Here is a 24133-nt window from a genome sequence, read left to right as displayed (position 1 = left end):
AAGAAATCAATTTTCAAAGTACTGAACCAGGTGTTAATGATACTTGTGTGTTTACAAGTTCATATCTGCCACATTTCTGTTGTGTTTTTGTTTTGTTTTTATAAAACTGTTGAAGACTTATTTGCACTACATGTCATCCCCTGGTGAACACCTAAGTCTTGAAGGCATCTTGTGTAAGACAGTGGAGTGTAGGGGTAATACACCATATTGCAAACAAAAACCTTTCAATAACGTACAGTGCTATGCCCTTGTTTTTTAACAAGCTGTCTTGTCAGTGTAAAATCAAGAAACCCCAGCAGATCCATGTCCGACCTACTGCTGATACATATGTTCCATTTATCCCATTAGATCCCAATACTTCACTTCACAGTGGGCCTTTGAAATATCATTTATATGAAGTGATTTTTGATCAAATGACCTTTTGCATGTTTCTACACACTATATCGCATTCGCATGTGGACAGCTGTCTCTGATGGAAAACTTTGGGGCGGGGGGTAGTTGGCTTCATTAATTAACAACTGAACTTCTCACTAAGGTCTCTCCATTCAATTTTTTGCACCGTATCTGACATCTTCGCCTGAAATTCATCATCACATCGAGAATATTTTCAGCAATTATCAACTGATTCAGTTGTGTTGACAGCTCAACAATAATGTGTTCGTAATACTTGTGTCCAGTATAACACAGTGGGCTAGCAAAACACCCGATTTTTGCATCCAAAAAGAACAAATGAGTGCAGAAAGCAATCAATCAAGAGACAGTGTCCAATATGTATTTTATTACAGCAGCATAACCAGTTAAAACAAATAAAATTTATTAAGGCTTATTAGTAAGCTTTGAAAAATGAAAACTGAAGTCAAATTTCTTATAAAACACAGACTAACACTGTAATATAGTATATATTCTTAAGTACAAGGTATAAAGCTCAAGTTAAAGAACGTCATAGTGGTCAACATTTCACACAGTCAGCCTCAAGAGCTGGGCTAAAAGAAGACGGGAGTGTACGTACACAATACAATAACAATTGTTTACATAAATGTGTACATCCTTCAGCCTTGCGAAAAATACATTCAGTTAAGCGGCAAGCCGACAGGGTTTCCCGCATTATTAGTGCTTGGGGTGGACACCTGCATCGCTTGATTCCTTCGACTGTTCAGAATGGCCTGGATTCTGAGGGTGAGCTGTGGAGGGATGTGACACAGGGGTGAGTTGGGCTTGCACAGGGTGTGCATGCAACCAAAAAAAAAGAAGAAAAATACAAATTAAAAGATGTCCTCACCGAATGCTGTTGTGCAAGCACGTCTTTGTACATGGCCTGTCTGCGTTGCTGCTCGGTCTCGTCAAAAGTTTTCCAAATCTGAGCTTTGGCTTGAACCTCAGCCACCGCCAGCAGTGGATACTGTTGTGTCTGCAGAAAAAAAAAAACACATTACCGTTATAATGTTTGCTTTTCAAAAAAGATCAAAGGTGGCTCCACGGCGGAGGCTGGCGGCTCACTCACCACATGCGCCACGTAATCCTGCAAAGTGTGCAAAGTGATCTTCTGCAGCGACTGGAAGGCCATTGACACGTTGGTTCTGGTTTTGTTGAGCAGCATCTGCCGGATGAGGGTCACACATGATGTTAAACGGGGGGAAAAACAACAAATGTCTCCTGCAGAAGCTCGGAAGAATACAGAAGGAAAAAAAATTATCCTTTACCAAAAGCTCCTCGTTGGTCTTTGAAGTCAAGTTCAGGCTGGGGTTGTCGTGGCCTGGTCGGGCCGCTAAGAGCGACTGAGGAGCCAAAACAGACAATGACTGACCAGCAATTCAACTTTGACCTTTTGCAGTTTCTGCAGCGAGCACCAGGGTGCTGATGAGGCTCGCCACTCAGCTCCTTACCTCAGCCTCGTACTCGTCCCAGGCAGCTTTGCGCTCGGCCTCGCTCAGCTCCTCGTCCTCTTTGTGGTCCAGCAGAGACTCGTGCTCGTGAAAAGACACAATCTGGTCCTTGCAGGTTTGCAGCAGCTGCGCCAGCACGAAATCCTGACAACGGACGGAGAGACTTGAGAAACTCTCGGGGCCCGAGGTGTGGGAGCCCCCCTGGGGTGCGTACGCTGCTCATTATGCCTTTTAAATTGCCCCTCTGGGACAAATAAAGTGTTTGATTGACTGATTGGTTGATTAATTGATACCTGCGGCATCGCAGGCGTGCTCCTTTTGCTCTTGCTGGAGGCCGATGAGTCCAACAAGTCCGGCTTGAACATGTAGAGCTCGGCCAGCTCGTTGAGCGTGAAGTGCCTCTCGATTTGTTGCTGGTCCACCACCCGGTTGGCCAAAGACTGTTTGGTCACCTGACGGTCATAGATCTTCTCCTCCATGGTGCCCTGGCGGGGGAAACGAAAGGTCCAATTAAAACGCAGCGCTTTCATACTACAGACATATGGTTGAGTTGGAAGCAGCTTTCACACTCCCCATTGGTTGAATCTTTTTCATTTAGTCATTTAAAATAAAACCTTCATTTGAAGGCTGCTCCACAGTTACATAACAAATATCCACAGTGAAACTAGTGGGATACAAATGCAAAAAGATATTGAAACCTAACTGATGCGACATTAATTGAGACGGAGCGAAATAATCCCGCAACAGTCCCGGAAATAATCCAGCAGTGTGAATCAAAGCAGCCCCCTTGTTTTCTGTGCACGGTCTGACAGTGCCGGCGGTTCCACTGCGAAATCCGGTGAACTCACCTGGGCCAAGAGGCGGTAGACGTACACCTGTTTGAGCTGGCCGAAGCGGTACACTCTGTAGATGCTCTGGATGTCGTAGGAGGGATTCCAGGAGGCGTCGAACATGACCACCCTGTTGGCAGCGATGAGGTTGATGCCCAGCGAGCCGGCTTTGGTCGAGATGAGGAACAATCGGCCGCTGAAACAGAGGTGAATGATCGTAGGGTCATTTGTGAACGTGCTTTATTTTATTCATTCATTTATTTATTTTATTATTATTTTTTTTTTAAAAGGACAAAGTCATTTTTACCGTTGATTATCATATTTGTTAAAGTTGTCGGTCAATTTCTGTCGCAGCTGAGGGCCGATGGACCCGTCCAAGCGGTAGTAATCCACGTTTTTGATCCACATACCCGCTGTGGGAGCAACAAAGGGCAAAGGTGAAAAGAAGCGCCTTGAGGGGAGATGTTTTTATTAACATTGCAAAGAATACCTTTGGCCAGCGGGTTTCTGGCCGAGTGGGAGGCCTTGAGGAAAATCTCAATGATGTTCAGCGTCGTCAAGGACTGACTGAAGACGAGTCTGAGGGGGTGAAGACGACAAGTGAGCATCTCTGAGGACCAGCATCAGTTTTCACGGGCAAAGCATCGGATAAACAGCGCTGCGTACACTTTATCGCCCAGCTCTTCGGCCATTTCCAGGATCTGAAACAGCAGCACCATCTTCCCCGAGTGTTCCATGACTTTGGCATCGGCTTCGGTCAGGTGACTCTTAAACCAGCCCTCGTTCAGGGTTTGAGGCCTCAAGGTGGCGCCACCTGCCTCGCCTGCACAGAGTGACGCTTCAGCACCGACTGTGTTAGGAGCCGGGAAACAGATTTGCACTGGTAGCAACGGAGCTCCATCGCCTTCCGCTTGTCTGGTGACGGCGGTGGTCGGCACTTCGCTGATGTCATCATGGGTCCCTTCTCGTCTTTCAGTTGCCATCACGGCACTACATTTAGGAGGAAAAAGTTGAACATTTTGAGATAAAGTCATACCAAATGTTGAGACAGAGTGAATTTGGAGATACGAGCGGCAGCTACCTCGCAGCCACCGTGGCGCCGAGTCCCTGTTTTAGAGCAGCCGCTGCCTTCGACTGATTCTTCTCAAGTTTTTCCTGCAATCATGGCGCAAATCAAAAACACTGTCCTGCCACAAAAAAAGCACAACTGATGGGTACAGAAAACAAATCAATTAGTTTACAACCTTCTCCCTGATGTAGTGGAGCTCAAGGCACCAGGGATGGGTCCATATCCGGCCCAGCACCTGGAAGTCTTTGAACAGGTTTGCTCCGGGTCGCATCTTTAATAAAGTGTTCACAGAACACCCTCCTTTAAAAAACAAACAAACAAACAAAACAATTAAGAAAAAAATAACATGCATTTATTCCAGATGACCCCGGTCTATTTCCTTTAAAAAAAAAAAAAAGTATACATATACCAGAAACTAAAGAAGGAAAAGGAAAGCATTAGCACTGATTGTTGCTCCATATTTCCTGTATGCCTCACGTCTACATCTTGTTCCTACAGGATAAATGTGCAGAGAGATTCCTACCAGTGATGAGATCCAAATAGCGGCGGTACAGTTCACACTGCAGTGGGGAAATCCTCACTGCCAGCACGTACTCATGTTTTGGAGGCAGACACTTGGTCAGCTCGGAGTAATCTCTCCTCTGCCAAGACAGTTAACGGCGCAGATTTGTGGGAAATCCAGTGCGCAAATTAAAACAATAAAATAAATAAAAAATTGAGACATTTGTTTTCTTACCTGCACAGAGCGGGACAGCATGGCGTGAAGGACGTGAGCTCTCTTTTTCATGATTCTCACATCCTTGGGGGTGGAGTCAGCGCACTGGCCGTTTTGGATGGGGTTGATGAAGCGGTTTCGGAACTCGCGCAGTGAGCCCAGCAGGTTCTTTTTAATGAAACTGACCATGTGGTGATCTGAGAGGAGAGACAGGATACAACTGGACAAGTAAATATAAGAAGGCTGACATGAAGAGTGTGTAAACTATTAAAAAAAAAAATGCACTCTGGCTTTTAAACACTGATCTGCTGAAGTCACTCACACTTTCCACAGAAAGAGGAAACATTCTATTAAGACAACAGCTTTAAAATTGGATGAAAATGTCAAAATGTACTTTTCATTTTTTCTGATAAATGGATCCAACAAATATTCAATCTTAACTTTAATACTAAAAGGATCAAGTAATCAACTGTCTTATTATTTTACTGTTGAAATGGCTAGAATAAACCTGAACCTGAACTTTAATACTACTACAAGGATTCGATATTTACATTTATATTCTAAACACTTTTCATATTTAAAATTTCATTGATGCATTTCTCAATAAAACATAGTTTGTATTGGCTGCTGAGTTGTCAATGCCTCAAAGCGGTGACCGAACCTAAACCAAACCAAAGTGTTTGTTTGTTGGGGGGTTGACTTGGAGGTGACGCCATCACTCTGGACCCAGTGGACTTACATTCGACCAGGTTGTTCTGCAGTGGTGTGCCTGTTAGCACCACTCGTCTTTTGGTCCTAATTGCATTCAAGGTTTTGGAAATATTTGATGCTTCCTTGCGTAGGATGTGTCCCTCGTCACACACGACAAAGTCGGGACCTGGGGGGAAAAAAAACAACAATAAAATAAAAAATAAAAATACAACAACACAACTCTTCATTGGATGTCCATGACAATTAAAGCGTACCTGGGTCCACCAGGAAACTCTTCAGCTCCTCCTTCAACTCTTCACTACTGATCCTCTTGGCCGAAGACAGGATGCGGTAATTATCATACCCCATGATCATGACCCCGCCCCCACCGTGCCACACCCGTAGAGCGGCGATCCGTTTGGAGGGAGTCTTAACTGTCCCGAGTTCTGAAACCTGGAACACAAAATGTTTGTGTTTTGTGGACACCTCACTGTCTTAGCTCAGTTTTTGCTTAGCAAATCTGAATTGCTTTTGCATACTTTGACTGTGTCGAGTCCCATGTTGCTCTGCCATTTTTTGAACTCGTTGATCCAATTGAGAACAGTATTGAGGGGACACACGACCAGAGCAGTCTTGAAGTTCAGGTTCTTTGACAGCAGCACCGTGTGGAGGAAAGTAACTACCTGTGAACAGAGCACAAATGTGTTGACCAATGCAAAATTAAAAATTATGACAGACACAAAATTATTGTCTATTTCAGGGTGCAGATTAGTTTGGACCAAACAGAGATTTTGGTCTACATCGGACTTAACATGCAAAACTTCCAGTAATGTATTTGTCAAGTGCCAGTACTATCTTGGACCGTTAATATAAACTGCTTTGAACTTGTTGACTGTTTAAGGATCAATGAAAGAAGACAGAGAAGTCAGTGTTAACCTGCAGGGTCTTCCCCAGGCCCATGCAGTGAGCCAGGATGCAGCCCGAGCCCTGGGAAGAGTTGGCCGTCTTGACAGACTCACAACAGTTGTCCCAGATAAACTGGACTCCTGTTATACACAACACACAGAAAACATACACAGAGAAACTTAGACACACTGTTTAACGTGAGACACTTCAGTCATTTCAGAGTCTAGAGTCAAGCGATACGATTGTGTAGGTTGGTGGAAAGCGACTCACCGTCCACCTGATGAGGCTTCAGTCTCGTCACCAGGTTCCCGTGGACCTGAACAAGAGGCTCCTTGGTCACCGGGTCCTGATCCAGGACCAACTTAGTGGTGATGGAACACGCCACTTGAGACAGTTCGTCCTCTATCACGATGACCTGCAAACCAAAGTCGTATGCTTTGAAATACTGTATTATGACCTGCTGACTGTTAAAAACCTCTGTTACCTTGCTACTTAGGCAGATTTTTCATGGATCATTTCTTTACTTTACTTGAGTATTTATTTTTCTGACGACTTTATATATTTGTACAAAAACGTTCTATCCCTTACATTGGGAAAACGTGCTTGTTACTTTTGTGTTTAAAAGTGTAACAATTATGTTCAAAGTAATTCACTTATTATTTATTCTGGTAGTTGTAGCTTGAAGTGAAGCGATTTGAACGATGCCGTGTAGTTAAGCATAAAAGTGGATCATATTTTGGGGGGGGGTTATTTTACAGTAACTAAGCTTTGAGGTCACTGTAAAATTGTACAAAATGACATTGGTTATTGTTATTAAAAATGTTAGCATCCAATAATGGCTTACTGGTCATGACTATTACTGATTGCACTTTGGTTGTGCTGCAGTTTCAAAAGAAAAAAATATATATACTGAATTGAGAGAATCAGAGCTTTTGAGCCTCTGACTTCTGGTCACTTCAGTTCAGATGATTCTGTCACACAACTTTTTCATTTTTTCAAAATTATCAATGAGTGTATTGTTTCATTATTGGAAAAAAAACAAAAAACAGTTTTACTTTTTATTTAAGTGCATTTCAGAACCTGTCCTTTCTTACTTTCACTTGAGTAAAGGAGTTGAATCACCTTATACCTGAGTTGTTGTTTTTTTTTACACAAGTATCCATACTTTAGCTTAAGTACAGAATGAGAATACTTTTGTCTCCTTTGATTATTTTTTGAAAAGGACCTCATCCAAAACATTTATCCCAAATAAGGCAAGCAGTACCTCTCTACTGTCGCCCATCTGTTGCTCCCTGTCCGCCAACCTCCTGCATCTCTCCTCCTCCTCTTTGAGGGCTTCCTGGGTGGCCGCGCACAGACTCTCGTCTTTCATGATCTTGCGGATCTTTTTGCGTCCTTTGGGGGTGCCCTGGTTCTGCTTCTCGCCTGCATCCTCTCTATTGCTCTGCCAGGAGACAACAAGAGACTCCAGTCACAGGCGCGTCGGTTAACCTCAGCCAGCATGAGTAGCAGTGTCGGCTCGTACCTGTTCATCACTAGAGTCGGACAATAAAATGCAGGGCACGTCCTCACAAGGGGGTGTTTTCCTTTTAGGTGACCTGAAGCTAAAAAAAACAGGAAAGGTAAAGGAGAGCAGCGTAAGGTATTACTGCGACAACTGAATTGGGGTGTTAATTTCAGCCACAGGATCACATGATGTGATGTCATGTGAGTAGAATGTTTCGTCTCTAGTGTTCCAACTGTGACCAATAAAATGGAAGTTAAAGGTATTTTAGAGTGGAATCAAAGTCATAAATCCCTTTCATGCTACTTAATCAGCCACATGTTAGAACACAATCCCCTATACACAAGTAAATTTGGCTTTTAGTGAACGATTATTTAGTAATTGGAAATTTAATTGTTTTTTTCTTACTCACTCGCATATTTTATTTTTTTGTCTTTCTTTGGGTTGATTACATTGTTGTTATTAAGGGATTGTTCAACTCCTTTGCACTGCATAGTGCAAGGTATTGTTTGCTGAGGAGCCCCCTTGAAAACGAAATAATGCGTCTCATAGGCAAATGTTTAAATAAATCATGAATAATAATTAAACCTGCAAGCAGGCTGAGCCTACGTGGCCGCCGCCGACCCCCTATGACCCCCGACCTCTGCCGACGCCGACAGCCTCATCCAAAGGCCTTGATGAGGCCTTGATGAGACAAACACGTGGGTGTTTGAATGAGCTCCGCTTTTGCAACCTTGGAAACAAACGCTATGAACTCGGTCATTTCTGCGTCTACATGAAATGGGTTGGATCGCAAAGACTTAAAGTGGGGGAACAGAATGTCCAAATTGTGACACATGAATACACATGATCAAAGCAGCATGTTGACGGTAGGAAAGCCCGAGTCAACATGTACACAAAGATTCACATGCCTATACAAATTAATTTATTTCCTTAGTTGCAATAAGGAGAATTGTGAAGGCCTTACCTCACGGCAGTAAGAAAAGGGAGTGAGCAGAGGGCTGAGCTGCAGTTATACGTCTGTTGTTGTGGGGCGTTGTCCAATCACAAGCCAGCATTTATGATTGTCATGTTTGAATAGCCAATAGTATGTCCTACATTGCTGCTTTGATCATGTTCTGCCTGTAGGTACCCGTTGAAAAAAAATTAAATAATAATAATAATAAAAAGAACGTTATGCAGTCAGTGTCCTGCGATGTGGATCTTTCATGCTCAAAGTCGATCCAACGTTCTAACAATATCCATAAATGTGAACAATTAACGCAATGATTTAGAGGGTGGTAAACATTGTTTATTGTCTTATACTTTTTTCTGTGCATAAAATTGTAAAATTGGAGACAGCAGAAAACAAAGTGCAATTGCCTGTGTGTTGAAAAAGAGGGAGAATAATAATAAAGGCGTTGGCCTGCTGGGTAGCAATAGCAGAGGCTAACGCTAGCTCCACTTTTGCAAGCTTGGAAACAAATGCTTCGTACTCGTCATTTCTGTGTTGACATAAAAGATATTGGTATCATCTTTTAGCTGAGAGCTTCAGCAATCTAATTGTGTAACTTTGACCGGGGTGTGAGTAACGGTGGTCAGTGAAAAAACGGACAGCACATTCTTGGGCGATTTTAAACAACTTGAAATATCTCACTTCCTGTTTTTCGTATCAAAAAAATTAGAGACTATGCAACGTAGAGTTTGATGAGACGAACGCGTGGGTTTTTGTTGCACAAATTTTCGCCGTTCCAGGAGGTGATTATGGCCATTAAAGTTTTTTTCTCATGTCTCGGTTATTGAAATCTGGGAAACAAATGCTTCCAACTCGGCCATTTCTGTATCTACAGGAAATATATTGGCATCATCGTTTAGCCAGGATCTTCAGGAATCTAACTGTGTAACTTTTATCCAAGTGTGAATAACGGTGTAGGTGTGGCCAGTGAATGAACGGACAGTACATTTTTGGGCGATTTCAAATAAGTAGAAATATCTCACTTCCTGTTTGACGTATCAAAAACGTTAGACCGTACGGGTTTTTGTTGCACGTCGATGCGACATTCCTAGGGGGTGCTACGGCCATTTGAATGTTTTTCACGTCTCGGCCTGTAGGTGGTGCTCTGGAGGAGCTCTTGCCCTGATTTTTTAATGACGGGAAGATTTTCGCAGCCTCGACAAGTGATCAAAATTTGGTGCATATCAAAGCATGTTAAGGGGGTGAAAATGGGGTAGACAGTCCCCATTTTCTCCAGGGGGCGCTATTGAGTGGATTTGAAATTCTTTTTCAAGAAATAAAAATTTGGGGCAGGTCCGACCTGCATGCAAAATTTGGTGAGTTTTGGAATATGGGAAAGGGGTGAAAATGGGGTTAAATTCTTTTTTTTTTAAAAGACCTTTACTTTGAAGGGCCATAAAATGAAAACTAAAGCTTCTATTACAAAGCTTTTGATGATTGTAGGTCATGGAGGTCTGGTCTACATCATACTCCGATTTCAAGTATGTCGCACCTACAGTTCCTAATTATTGTGTTTTGAGCTTTTCTCAAACAAGTGAAAATATCTCACTTCCGGTTTGTTTGCGGTAATAGGTTAGCATTTATGACAATTAGGTATGAATTCAAGGAACACGTAGGTCTTTGTCCCATGTGTCTACAACCTTCCTAGAGGGCGCCAACGCCATTTTAGTGTTTTGTTCTATGTAGTGGGCGCTATTGAGCAAGTGTGTAAAATTCTTTCAAAAAAATAAATTTTTCAACGGTTTTGACCTGCATGCAAGATTGTGCGAGGATCCAGGTATAGTGGTATGAAAAAGTTTGGGCACCCCTGATGATTTTCAAGATTTTACTATATAAATCATTGGTTGTTCGGATCAGTAATTCAGTTAAATATTCAGTTAAATAGTTAAATATATCACATAGAGACGAACACAGTGATATTTGAGAAGTGAAATGAAGTTTATAGGATTTACAGAAAGTGTGCAATAATTATTTAAACAAAATTAGGCAGGTGCATAAATTTGCCCCCTCACCCCCGCTTCCTATAGCTTCCAACGAGGGTCTGGATTCTGGTTCAAGGTATTTTGGACTTTACAAAACATCTCCAGTTCAGTCAGGTTTGATGGTTTCCGAGCATGAACAGCCCGCTTTAAATCACACCACAGATTTTCAATAATGTTTGTCTTGGAATGCTGCGTTCTTCATCCGCCATGCATACCGCCCCTTGTTATGTCCAAATAACTCAATTTTAGTTTCATCAGTCCACAGCACCTTATTCCAAAATGAAGCTGGCTTGTCCAAATGTGCTTTAGCATACCTCAAGCGACTCTGTTTGCGGCATGTACACAGAAAAGGCTTCTTCCGCATGCCTTTCCCATACAGCATCCCCTTGTGCAAAGTGCGCTGAATAGTTGAACGATGCACGGTGACACCATCTGCAGCAAAATCATGTTGTAGGTCTTTGGAGCTGGTCTGTGGGTTGAGTTTGACTGTTCTCACCATCCTTCGCCTCTGCTTATCTGAGATTTTTCTTGGCCCGCCACTCAGGGCCTTAACTAGAACTGTGCCTGTGGTCTTCCATTTCCTCACTATGTTCCTCACAGTGGAAACTGACAGCTGAAATCTCTGAGCTAGCTTTTTGTATCCTTCCCCTAAACCATGATGTTGAACAATCTTTGTTTTCAGGTCATTTGACAGTTGTTTTGAGGCTCCCATGTTGCCACTCTTCAGAGAAGATGCAAAGAGGAGAACAACTTGCAATTGGCCACTTTAAACACCCTTTTCATGACTGATTTCACCTGTGTATTTAGGACAAGGGTCAGTGCGCTTACCAAACTAATTTGGTGTTCCAATAATTAGGGCTAAAGATATTCAAATCAATAAAACAACAAGGGTGCCCAAATGTATGCACCTGACAAATTTTGTTTAAATAATTATTGCACACTTTCTGGAAATCCTATAAACTTCATTGTGTGTTCGTCTGCTATATGATATATTTTCCTGAAATTGCTAATCCCAATGATATATAAAGGAGAAACTTTGAAAATTATCAGGGGTGCCGAAACCTTTTCATACCACTGTATGTTAAGGGGGTGAAATTGGGGTTTGAAGCGGCGCAGCCGAGAAAAATAATAATAAACATACGAAGAACAAACGGGTCTTTCGCCTTGCGATGACCTGCTCTGCTTCAGAGCTGGTCTATCGCCGGGGTTCAGTCTCGAATTATAACAATAATTTGAACAAATGTTTTTGCATGGATAAAATAATGACATTTTCAAGGTTGATTTCACATTACCATTTTGGTGCATCTTCCACATTTTCACCGTCTGACCCACTCAGCTCGTCGCTCATCCAGTCATCACCTTCCTCCTCCAAATTGTTGTCCCCACTTTCGCTGTCAGCTAGGTACAAGTTAGAGCCTCACATGAGAACATGGCAGTCCTGTGCGGAGAAGCTGCGGTTGTTATGACAATGGCTTACAGCTGCCGGCTCTTGGATCCTTCCTCCGACTTCTTTTCTCCACCTCTGCCGCAGCTTTGTCTTTCGACGCAGCATCATCTAGGGACAGCTTGTGTTGGAGAAGGTGGTGTCTGGCTTTGTGCTCGCTCGTGCTGTCAGATGAATCGGAAACAGAGCCTTCCCCTGCAGCAGAGAGACAATCTGCCATCAGCTCTTCCCTTTTACCAGCCATGAAAGGGAGGCTTTCTACTCAAATATCTGAGCTGTGAATTAAAATACCAATTTAGACTGTGGATCACCAGGACGAAAACTGGAGGCGTCCTTGATTTGTCAAAAAGATGCATCACTGCGAAAAGCTAGCGGCGCACTCCTTTGAGGAAAAACACTTACCATCTTCATCTGTGGCACCGCGCTCTTCCCTTTGTCTGACCTCCTTGAGACCATCCGAGTCAGATTCATCCTCCTGCGTCTCATCATCCGAAGAGATATCATCGCCCGAGGAGAAGTTGGCATTGATTTGGGCCAAAAGCAATTTCTTAGCGATTCTTTCAAAAGTAGACAAAAAGGGGGAAAATGTGCCTGAGGTTTATTTCATGATCAATAACATCATCAGCTCAATATTGCAGCAAAACATCAAATTAAAAGTGTCTCAGCAAAAGGTATTTGTGCAGAGCCGTTTGGGGTGGCAGGTGTGCCTGTGCCGTTGGCCTCATCAGCTGCATTTAGTGAGCCACTTTATGAGCCAAAATGAGGCTCTTCAAATAAATTTGCAAACCCATTGAAGTGAGCTGCGACACCACTTAGAGACATGCATGTAAAAATGAGGGATATACACAACAGAAGTGAGACAGAAGTCGTTTTAACAGCGGAGATTTATTAAAACAATCAAGTATTTTTCACAGAAAATAACAGAAAGGCAAATTCTTAATTGAATCTTTTCCAGGAAACGGGATGAGACACAAAAGCGTGAAACAGGCATTTGTTTGTCCTTCACATGAAAAGGGGGAATAGGAAGGTTTTTTTAGGCTTTCAGTCGAAGAGCTACATTCGGCCCAAGAGACGTCTCACACACTGCAACTTAAGGGGACACAATTAGTTTGACAACTGTAAAACACGCACGCGTAGCACAACCAAACAGAAAAACATGACGCAAATACAGAAACAGAAGAAACAGAGAAAGGCACCGCTAGCAGCAACATCAGCACAGATACCGATAAGCCACAACAGAGGGACACTAGTCAACGTGGTTCATACCATGCTAATCACTTAAACGTTCAACTGAGAGTATTAAATAAAACACAAACACAGAAAACTCGAAAAAAAGAAAAAAAAATCCTGATGAGATAATCTCACAACTGATATTCTGAGGCTCATTTTCAGGCTCTCTGTTCACCTCAACATGTATTAGGTCACACTGACTGAAAGCGGGATCTTGTTTTAACGACACAACAAGACTGGGGGAGGGTGAAACTCCGTTTAGCAAACTTTACAGAGGGAGAGGGTTGCTTCATCTGCCAGAGAACAAGAGGCACAAGATGTTTTAGTCATTGTTTTAGCAGCGGCTTTAGGTGGTCTCAGACAAATACTACTGTGGTCACTAGTCCTCACTAGTCATCCCACACAGCTAAATTGCATCGAGGGGACGGTTCATAACAGAGATACAAGGTAGACTACCGGTGTGACATAGGGCGGGACAAGCTGTTCCCACCAGCCAATAAGATGTGAGGTGAGGCCAGAGCTCAGAGTCACAGTACAAAAATAATGGTGACTTGAATGAGTGAGAAATTAGTTCATCACTCGGTAAAAAAAAAAAAAAACTAATTTAGAAAATTGAATCTAACTGCCTTTTTTCCCCATCAATCTCTCAATGAAAAATTTTACTTATTGTCAAAACATGGACTAGACAGGACAAGAACCTGATTTCCAATCATTATTGACACAAAGTGAAGGGAATCTGCTCTGAAGTCTTATTTTTCTATTGTGGTGGCGCAAACCAAATATGGCATTTATACAATGTTAACCCTTGCATTTCATCTTCTTTAGTATTACATACTTTAGTTAAGAGTGTACACCACTAACAAAAAGATGAAACAGTTAGGCACGTGCACACTTTAGAGAGTTCAAATACAGTTCACTTCTTAAGGTTATCGTGTATTTTTTGGTGCACTCTGTTTCATCCCTGGGTCAAATAGCCCCAACATTTCATGAGTAATGTAAGTTTGCAACTTCAATAACCGAGGATCACTACTGAGGTGTAGCCCCATTTGTGAAATGCCTTGTGTTGTGTTGCGTGATCTGCTGCAATCCAATTTTCCCACGGGAACAAATAAAAACACTACTACTACACCAGACACAAACTACTGGCACACTCGCAACATTAATGATCGCTGTCAATTTCAATTTCAAGTTCATTCTAGTAAATAGTGTGTCTATTTGGTAGTTTTGTGAGTGTTGGGTTATGGATTGGAAGTGCTCAGCCAGCCAGTGCTGTCGTCTACGGACATGTTGTTGTTTTTGGTTTTTGTATGATGTAAACGCCATTTGCCCCTGGAGCGACACACTTTGGTTAAAAATGTAGTCTGCATTACCAAGTATGAAAATGACTGGCAGTGGCAATATTTTCATGAATGCTTTGTATCAAAACTGTAATTAAGAAGTAATATTTATTTGGGGAAATTATGCACACCATCCGGTGCAATTTAGGGTCTAACAAGAGAATTTACAAAAAGGTTTACCACACTTGGTAGAAAAACTCTATCCAAGGAAAACAGCAGTTCAAAAACAGTTTTTGAACACTCAGTTCCATTGTAATTAAATATTTGCCTTTCTTTGTTTGTTTGTTTCAAAAACATTTGGCTGAATCAGAGGCACACTAACAAAATGATTGGAAGTTGTTTTGTGGTTTATTATGAATAAAACAAAGTAAGAAAACTAAACTCTCGTAGTTCTTGTGGCGTGGATGTGTTGCATGGGAGACATCGTCTTCCTAGAACGTCCGGCTCTGAACACCACGGTACAGCGCACATGCCGCATGTGGTTGAATGTTTGTGACAGCAGTGAACTAAACTGCACTTGGGAGACTTAAAACTGATTCTTAGCGCCATACAGTACATCACAAATACACGAGGTGCCCGAAGACTTTTGCCCATCACTGTGTAACGTCTGTGGTTAACGAAGTGAGGCGCAAACTGCAGACGAATGACTTTGAAAGCAGGACACTACTTATGATGTGACTGCTGACAGCTGGGCAGGCAGTGAAAGCAGAAAATGGACAAGAAATAAAAATAATAATGGCATGCTGTTCTGGTTTTAAGCGAGTGCTGTGTATGTTTTATCCCACCAACAACAACAACAACAACAACAACAAAACCATGAAAAGTCTATGGCCGACCATTTTCTAACACTACCATGCTACAGCTATGGTTGAAAACAAAAAGTCAAACTACTCAGTGCCAATCAAGAGACGCACGTCATTCACTGCCGTGCTGTCTGAAAATCCGACCTGGAAAAAACACACGAGAAGAACAAACAAACATGGAAGTCATTCAAGGAACAATATGAATTGGGTCACTTCTTGAGTTCCATTGTGTGTTTCACAACCCACTCCCAATCCTCAGATAAATGAGAAAAACACTGACCTGGTTAAGTTTCTTTAAAAAAAGAATACATTGATTACAATTCATTTCAAGCCGGTGAAAAATAGAACTATTCATTTGTTGAGCACCATTTAAGCCATGTTTATAAATGGTAACACAATCAGCATTCAAATGGTAGAGCCTTTTAGAAAATGGTCAGCAGTAGAGTCTGTGCATAGAAAGTGGGGTAAAACATACACCAAACACGATATAAGCACTGGCGGTGTGAAAATGATCAATTGTTGTTCAACCTTTTCATTTGACATTGGGCAATAAATGAACAGCAGCCGGCGCAAGTGCTCGTGATCCATCAGCCAGATCAAGTATAAAGGGAAAGTACGCATCAATATAAAAGCCAACATTCACTCAGAGGACGGCTAAAAGATGTCCGACGGCTTCATGTGTGTAGCGACAAAGCAGATTTCATTTAAGACAACATGATTTCATTCTAATGTGTAGTGTGCCGACTGATGAAGCGTCTGATTGCAATTGCCCTCGCAAAGAAGACTAATGGGAGATCATCAGGGACGACTGGAAATAAGTGTTTTTTATTTCAAGGTTTAGATGTTGGCTTCATCATTAACCTACTTGCATATCATTTTATTGATGGGGAACAAAATACGTAAAAAATAACGTACTTTTTTTTTTAAGTGTCGGACTATAGCTCTAGGTTTGTTGCACAAGATAAAATAAAAAAATACATCACCAGCAGCATCATGTAAATGAAAGGACAAGTGCTCATGCAAGCAGTAAAAGTGATTAAATAAATTGAAGGGTCTGTATTTGGAATCAAACAGTCCCTTGGTGGTCAAAGGAAAACAAAAGGTGGAAAGCAATAAGCAAACACAGCATGAGGAAAAACAGAGCAGTTCAGCAGCATCAAACTGCATTTTAAAGCTTTTAACCTTGCTGACTTTGCCTACAGTTGGTGCAAAAATACAAAGAATGTCAGAAATAATGAAAGTGATGAAACATTTTGGAGATTGCCGACACGTTTCACACTTGAGCTCCCTTCAAATAACAAGAGTCCATCTGCTTAAAACTACAGTGATGCTACGTAAAGGGCGAAAGAGAAAAATATTGGGGGTGTACTGAAAATCTAATAATACTGTTACTAAAAACACACCTGCAGTGTAAAACTGGATGGATGTAAAAGAAGAGTGACTTAAGGTGAAAAACGTGCGGCCCAGAAGTCTTTGAGTAAGTCAACTGCAACAGTTTCCCCTTTTCCAACAGCTTCAGCCCAACAAATGATAAGAATACTGCAGTAAAATGTACCTTGTGATCTCCCAATGAGACTCCATGACACAACCTCCCACACAGAAACAATCTGGTTGCATCATAAAGAAAAGTCAACCTCTAAAAGGTGTATTTGACCTGCGGGGCTCGACTGCAGCTACGCTTTGGCCTGGTTCGGGTGCCCCGCAGTCGCCTTTTAATGATGCATGTGTCGCTAACTATGGCACTGGGTCTGCGGTTTGAGGACGCCACCTTTCCGCCGCACTTGAGCTGTTTTTTGAGCGCTACGCCCAGGTTTTTGGAGCCATACCTATTTTCTGGGTCGTCCTCTTCTTCTGCAGCCCACGAGGGGCCAGACTCAGGCGGCTCTTCGTCTCCTGAAGCAAAAGGATAAAGAAATAAATCAAGTTCGATTTGTAAAGGAAACTAGCCGAGCAAACACACATGATGAAAGTAATCTATAGGGTGCATGATGCTGACATGCCAAAGGGTAGCACCTCCTTCACAGAGACGATCCACATCAGGTCATGTTAGGACCTGCACTGCAGGGGTTTTTCCTTTAAATTATTCCTAAAATCCCATCTGTTGATGTCGTTGATGTAAAGTGGAACTGATGTTAAAAATTTAAGGCCAAGAGGCGGATCTTTATTATTCATCCCAGGCTCAGTGGAGTTGCCCTGTGTTTACAACCAGCCTTGTGTCAGTCTCAGAGGGTGGAACACACACCTGACGGGGGTGACACCTGATTCACTCGTTGCATCAGGGCAATAACAGAGTCCTTTGTGACATCACAAAGGGGCTGATTTCTACACATTCGTTTTTACACAACTACAAAAAGCAGTGCAAGAAAAATTGCGTAAAGGACGGAATTCACCAACGGAACTCTGAATCTGGCATTATGTGGCTGCTGTCCACAGCAAGCAAATCCACAGCACATCAGTTAAATTGGAGATGGGTCAACTCTCAGAATCCATGGGGAGGGGGGGGAGGGGTCGGGGGGTCGGGGGGGGGGAGTGTACTGTAAGCTTCACCTGAGGACTGATGGAATGCCACTGCCCCCAGTAAGGACACTTCTTCGGTGATGGGCTTCATCTTCTGATCACTTTCACTCCCGGAGTCGTGGTCGTCGTCATCTTCATCATTGTCGTCGTCGTCGTGCTTGTCTTCACTGGACGAGGACGACGAGTCTGTCGCCTCCTGGTGAGATGTGCTCTTCGTCACCCTGGGCTGCAGTCTCCTCTTCTTCCTCGCGGCGAGGTCGCTCTCCCTTTGGACCAGTGGGCGCTTCCCCACGGACCTCAGCGTGTTCAGGTGCTGGATCTCCAGGGGCAAGTCTCGTCCGTCACTCGAGGACTCCGAGCCGCTGCCCTTCCTGTCGCCCAAGTCGGACGAGCGGCCCAGCATCTTGCGCTTGCGGCGCATCTTGTCGGCCGAGAGGGGCGTGTTCTTGGCGAGCCAGAAGAGGCGCGGCTTGGTCACCTGGGTCGATGCCTGCGAGCCTTCCTCGTCGGAGCTGTGGGACACGGCGGCGCCCTCCAGCAGCGCCGCCGGCACCTCGTCCGAGTCCGAGTCGTCGCCCGTGAGGACTCGTCCTTCCACGTTGGCGGGCGGCGCCGCGGCGGAGTCGCCCTCGCTCTCCGAGTCGCTGTCGGCGGCCGGGCGCGAGGCTTTGGCCTTGGCGTCACTGGGCCGGCGCAGAGGCGTGGTCTTCAGCCGAGGCGAGCGCCTGTTGCTGTGCTCCGCTGCCTCTGCGTGCAGCGACACGGCCGAAGCGTCGTGGCTCGCGGCGCCGTCACCCCCCGCCTCGTCTTTCAACGCGGCCGTATCGTCAGTACCGTCCTCCGAGCAGCAGTCCTCCTGTTTGGGGAGGACGGAGGTGGAATCCTGCCCCAAAGCCACAGGCGTGAGCTTCACCACCAGCTTCTTGGTCATGCTGACGCCACTTTCGCTGGGGTTCAGCCTCGCGTCTTCCGCTGTGTGCGCAGCGGGGCATGAATTATTGTCCTTGCCGGGATTGTCGAGCGTCCCGCCAGCCAGGCGCTGGGACTCGGAACTTTCCCCCACCAAATGCTCTGCCGCCAAACTGCGCAAGCCGCGCAAGCGCGTGACATCGGAAATGTCCAGCACCAGTTCCGCTTCGGCAGCTGCTTGGGTATTAAAGTCGTCGCAGAATGTTTCCCAAGAGCTCACATCCAAGTCACTGAATTCCTCCTTGAGGCTTTCCTCCAGAGCAGCAATCGACTTTTTTAATCCTTTTACAACAGACAGAAAAGAGTTCAGGTACATGCGGCGTAGGTCCGCAGGCCCTTTGCTTGTCATCACAGTTCGGATCAAACTGAGGAATGTTCGGTTTAGGATGTTGGTTGACTCCACTAACTGTTGGGTCTTTTTGGTGACTTCCTTGGAAACGTGCAAGGTGCTATAGTTGAACACCACGTTGCCATCCATGCCGGTGAAACGAGAGCTCTGTGACAAGTCTGGCAAGAGCTTGTAGAGCTCCTCCGATTGAATTTTTTCACTTTCTTCTCTGTTCCTACTGCGGTGCTGGTTTAACAGACTCACCATGCTCATGTTCTCGAGAACATTGTCACAGGCCACCACCAGGCCCAACAGTGGCTCAGGGTTGCACACGTAGCAGTACCACTTGCTCTCCAATATGCCAGTAAGCTCCTTCCTCCCAAGATTTCTTAGAATGCACTTCTTGCAGAATGCGTTGCTACAGAAGTCGCAGCAGATCAGGTTGCCTCCTTCAGCGCACCACCTGCAGGAGTTTTAGAGGGTGAAAAACAGTTTAGAGAGTGCAAGCACGAGGTAGACCCTGGGCCGATATCAGTTAACGTACTGAGGAAAATACCTGCATTGCTCATCCATTCCATCTCCATCCCTGCTGATGTCATCACTTTGGTAATATTTGTAGCAGGACTGAGAAAATCAAATAATTTCACAAACAACATTAAAGAGAAAGAGAGGGATGAAGACTCGACACTGACAGGAGTAAAACAAGAACGTCCGAATGTCATTGTGGGTTTGGAGGGACACTTGTGTTGATAAATTCTGACTTACATGACTTCATTGTTATTAACAACAATGAATGAATATCAATTAATTACATTATTGTTAGGTATGCAGGCTCACCTTACAAATAAGCACATTCAGCATTGGATGCCGAAAGAGGGACTCTCTCTTGAAGTGGTTCACTTGTTGGCCACAAGCAGTGCAACAGACAATTTGCAGGTTTTCACCTCCTGTTCAAGCACAAAACGTTGAAGATAAACAGATACGCAAGCTTCAGGAATCTCATTCCAAACTGAAATGGAAAATTAATTTTCAAATTCAAAAAAAAGGTACAAATACACTAATTTGTTAGTAAATGGTTGTATAGTTCAATGATTGCAAGGAACTAATACTAACATATGTGTTTCTATTCCAAAATTTGAGCACAGTTAAATGTTTGTTTTCTCTTAAGCAACGTTCAGGCTTTCCAACCCCGTCATTGAGTAATTATTCAGTATGTCAAAATATAAACAAGCAGAAACTGACCTGTGCGTCTTCTTGGGAACTCTTTGCGCGGAACACCTGATTTACGGTTACAAAACTCTGGGCCCCTGAAGTCATCTCTCCCACTGTCAACTGGTTCAGGCCTCACCAGCACAGTGCCTGGAAAAAAAAAAACAATTATCATCCTCAATAAATATGTGTTTATATTTATAGACTAAAGTTAACTCAAGACACACACACTTCATTAAACAAGTCAAAATTATCAAACGATAGGGTTAAATTAGCCTTTAAGTAAGGAAGAGCTAAAATGTTTACAAGCATGCTAGAAATGAGTAAAATCCTACCTTTTGGCAACCTTGTGACGTCATAATGCCCATTTGTAGTGATTGGCAAATCAAAGTCGTTACTTGCGTTTGAGTCCCCAGACTCATCCAGCCCAGAATGTTTTATGACAACAGATGGTTTTCTGAGGTTTAAAATAAAAATAATCACATTTATAAATCCCACCCGTTTTATTTCAACATACAGTATTTGAGGCCAAAGCTAAATTATGTAGGTCATATACTTCTGGGCTTTAACTATGCTTGCAAATAAAATAAAATGTCAACAAACCTCCTTGAATATTTGGCATCCAGTCCGACCTAAAGATTAATGCAGTGTTTTAGATTAGTTAAATTACAGATTCACCTAAAATGTGTATTTAAACATAACAAATATGAAGAGACAGAAAGAGAAAGGTTAGATGAAACACTACATCATCACTGGCATTGGAATGGCGACTGGCAAGGAACAAAAAAGAATGAAGAAGCTCTTATGCTTCATCTCTGAAGATCTGTATTAGTTAAGAGACTATGTACCAAAATAATAATAATAATAAGTTGAAAAGGCAGACCACAGTAAAAAAGATTAGTGGATATATTGTTGGAATGAGTTGCTTTCTTTTGTTTGCTAAATTCCTAGATAGCAAACAAAAACATTGTGCAAGAGCAGTGACTAATATGACTGCTTTCATTTCAATAAGTAAATAAATAAACAGACATTATATTCAATATGTTAATATATTAGTTTACAGTAGTTACAGTATATTGTATCTGATCAGTACATTTATTGTGAAGTGGGGGAGGTACAAGCCAGTTTAAATGAATTTGCAACACATTTAAGTATAATTTACATATGTACTTCAACAACACAACTCACCTGTGACACAGCATGACCTGTAGAGTGTTCTACCGGAAGCCTGCTTGTCGGACCTGAAAAGATCGAAGAGGTTCATGTGTTTTAAGTCTGCAAACATGTTTACACGTGTTTTGTCTCCAGTTTCATCAGCTATACCTTCTGTATCCTTTGAGGTTGACGTCTGACCACTATCCTCAACAGATGCATGAGCCAAGAACTCATGCAGCTTGGTTACCAATACATTCAGCTTACTGGTTGTGGTGCTGCAGAGATGCAAAAGAGACAAAACAAAAAACAAAATACATTACATAAAACTTAAAAACAAAGGACTACACAATTAACCTGCGTAGTACCTATACAGATGTTTTTATAAGTGAATTAAAACTTGTCCAAACAGAACAACCTCAATCTGAATTTGTGCACTAATCAACATGTATGATTTTACATTAGTACAAGATTGGAAAATATCAGTTTGATAAACGACAGTGGAATAATGTATGATATAATATCATGATGGAAAGTTGAAAAAGGTTGCCATACACTCAAGCTCTGATGCAAAGAGGGTCATTTTCAGGACAATTCCACAAACATTTATTTAGTACTGCATAATCCTGGCCTAACAATGAAAATAATAGAGTCAGTTATGATGTTTTAATTACCCACACCCCTTGCTATGGGTTGCCTTGAGATGGTTAACATCAAGCACAGAACATTTAGCACATTGCACTACATTTTAATTCTAACATTCTTTGATGTTAAATCATCAAGATGAGCTCAAGCGGGTCTGTGACCCTTAATCTCTCAATGAGGCAAGAAAAGTTATTAATACTATTATGCAGCGCAATAACTTTTCAATTTAATTTTTTCATAAAACAAAGAAGGTCAGACCAGTGTTGAACTTTACGAGCTCCATTGTGACATCACAGGTTGATGTCGGCTTTATTCAGAGTCGCAACTCAAAATATATGGAGCTCACACTTTAATAACGTCATGCACTTGTTGTATTTAATATCCGCGTTGGAACTGCGATTGCAAAACAGGGAAGCACAGTCGCGTCCTGCAAAGAGCTTGATACAAAACGCCATGTTTTTATGTTTACCTGCGTACTATACAGCAGCTCCAAAACACACTATGTTAATACCAAAATAACGCGGTCCTTCTTCGATATGTAAACTTTTTATTACATTATATTACGAATGAATATAATAGTATATTTAGTCATTTGCCGTTACACCTAGCTGACCACTTAGCAAACTAGTGGCTCGTCTCAGATAAACGGCCGTATTTGCAAGGAAACACTTTTTACCTCAACGTGGTTGCTGACATGATGGGACAAGTGAGCAACCTCAAGTAGTTCAAACCCTTGTAGCGTCACAATCCGACATATTAATGTATTGGTATTGCACTTCTTTGCTCACGGCATCCTTGCTCCAGACATTAGCTTATTTTAGCCCTTCTTCTTCTTCGTCTTCTTCACTTCCTGTAATGTGGACGCTCGGCTTCCAAATGTTAATGGAGGAAGCGGTCATAGAAAATGGATGGGGGATACGTGACCGCCATCTTGTGGCGGGGATGTGAAAGAGAAAAATGACGATGCCTCTTCTTGCGGGGGGGGTCTTTCGTCAAATTAATGAGCCTGTTACTGGGCTCAATTGTTTGGCGATGTAGAAATGTTGTATTGTAAATAATAATAATAATAATAATAATAATAATAATAATAATAATAATAATAATAATAATAATAATAAATTAAATAATAATAATAATAATAATAAACAAAAAACAAAACAGTAACAATGAATACATTATTTTTAAAGAAGAAGGAAAAAGTAAAAACACCTTGTATGCCATTCCTTCCTTAACCAGGCAAATAATCAAGGGTGCAATCAATGCAACACAATTAACAATGTGTGATATCTTGACAATGTTTCTTTCCAGTTTATTTAACATCTGATAAATTAAAAACGTGTATTGTATCAGATCACTCTCCATCATAAACTGTGATTTCCCCACAGGGCTGGTTGTGGCCTGTCATACTAGGTTGAGCTGGTTGAAATAACAGGGGCGCAACTTGGTTGGTATATGTGCAGATGATAGCAAAGCCATAGCAATAGTGCCCTGAGGGTTGACAATTTGAACTGCAGTCCTGGTGGCACTGAAAAAGGTGGTTTGGGACTTTCCTTGAAGCCCCAAAGAGAAATTCAATTATAGGGCAGCTCATCTGTGTTCATTTCATCTTTAAGATAATATAAAACAAAATAAACTATATTTTTTAAATACCTTCATGCATATATTTTTGTTGGATGAGTTTGAAAAATGAAATGAAAGAAATATACTAAAATAAATTCTTTCCTCTGGGGCCAGAAGACAGTCTACTCTTGTTCAAACTCAGTCTGAAAAGTGGAACAATTGAACAACCGTACGAACAACTTAGGCTGTAAAAAATAAATAAATAAATGAAATCACTAAATTAAAATTTTCAATGTTTTCCAAACCAAAAAAGTCTTCTTTAAATTCAACCTGGAAAGCGACAAATGCCCAAACTTTAGACTTAGA

The 24133-nt window shown here is 42.4% G+C and overlaps 1 protein-coding gene across 1 annotated transcript; it reads right to left on the bottom strand.

The window, feature by feature from the left end:
• Nucleotides 1-750: 750 nt before the first annotated feature.
• On the bottom strand, nucleotides 751-23078 carry LOC142884606 (transcriptional regulator ATRX-like). Its single transcript, XM_076020369.1, has 34 exons — nucleotides 22884-23078; nucleotides 21734-21840; nucleotides 21599-21651; nucleotides 21014-21042; nucleotides 20746-20867; nucleotides 20444-20560; nucleotides 20039-20148; nucleotides 19758-19825; nucleotides 17935-19664; nucleotides 17214-17280; nucleotides 12420-12574; nucleotides 12051-12212; nucleotides 11866-11971; nucleotides 7619-7697; nucleotides 7358-7537; nucleotides 6364-6508; nucleotides 6124-6233; nucleotides 5727-5870; nucleotides 5463-5640; nucleotides 5237-5374; nucleotides 4519-4694; nucleotides 4306-4423; nucleotides 3958-4082; nucleotides 3795-3868; nucleotides 3380-3703; nucleotides 3204-3292; nucleotides 3021-3126; nucleotides 2732-2909; nucleotides 2177-2368; nucleotides 1884-2027; nucleotides 1701-1775; nucleotides 1502-1597; nucleotides 1280-1408; nucleotides 751-1181 (listed from the first exon to the last, which is right to left on the bottom strand). The coding sequence occupies exons 1-34, from the start codon at nucleotides 22901-22903 to the stop codon at nucleotides 1071-1073; spliced, it is 5757 nt and encodes a 1918-aa protein (XP_075876484.1). The 5' UTR covers nucleotides 22904-23078; the 3' UTR covers nucleotides 751-1070.
• Between the last annotated feature and the right edge of the window lie 1055 nt (nucleotides 23079-24133).

The sequence above is a fragment of the Nelusetta ayraudi genome, unplaced genomic scaffold (assembly GCF_046127955.1).
Source record: "Nelusetta ayraudi isolate G7.1 ecotype Tasmania unplaced genomic scaffold, CSIRO-AGI_Nayr_v1 ptg000011l, whole genome shotgun sequence".
NCBI lineage: Eukaryota > Metazoa > Chordata > Actinopteri > Tetraodontiformes > Monacanthidae > Nelusetta > Nelusetta ayraudi.
The sequence above is the reverse complement of the archived record's forward strand: the minus strand, read 5'-3'. Positions and strand labels throughout refer to the sequence as shown.

Bases quoted from the DNA above. Each gene is read 5' to 3' on its own strand.
- LOC142884606 (XM_076020369.1), bottom strand. From the start codon at position 22,903: ATGTCAGCAACCACGTTGAG. The intron at 19,665-19,757 runs GTATTTTCCTCA...AAACTCCTGCAG, and splicing joins GGAATGGATGAGCAATGCAG to GTGGTGCGCTGAAGGAGGCA. The intron at 5,375-5,462 runs GTACGCTTTAAT...TTTTCCCCCCAG, and splicing joins GAGTTTCCTGGTGGACCCAG to GTCCCGACTTTGTCGTGTGT.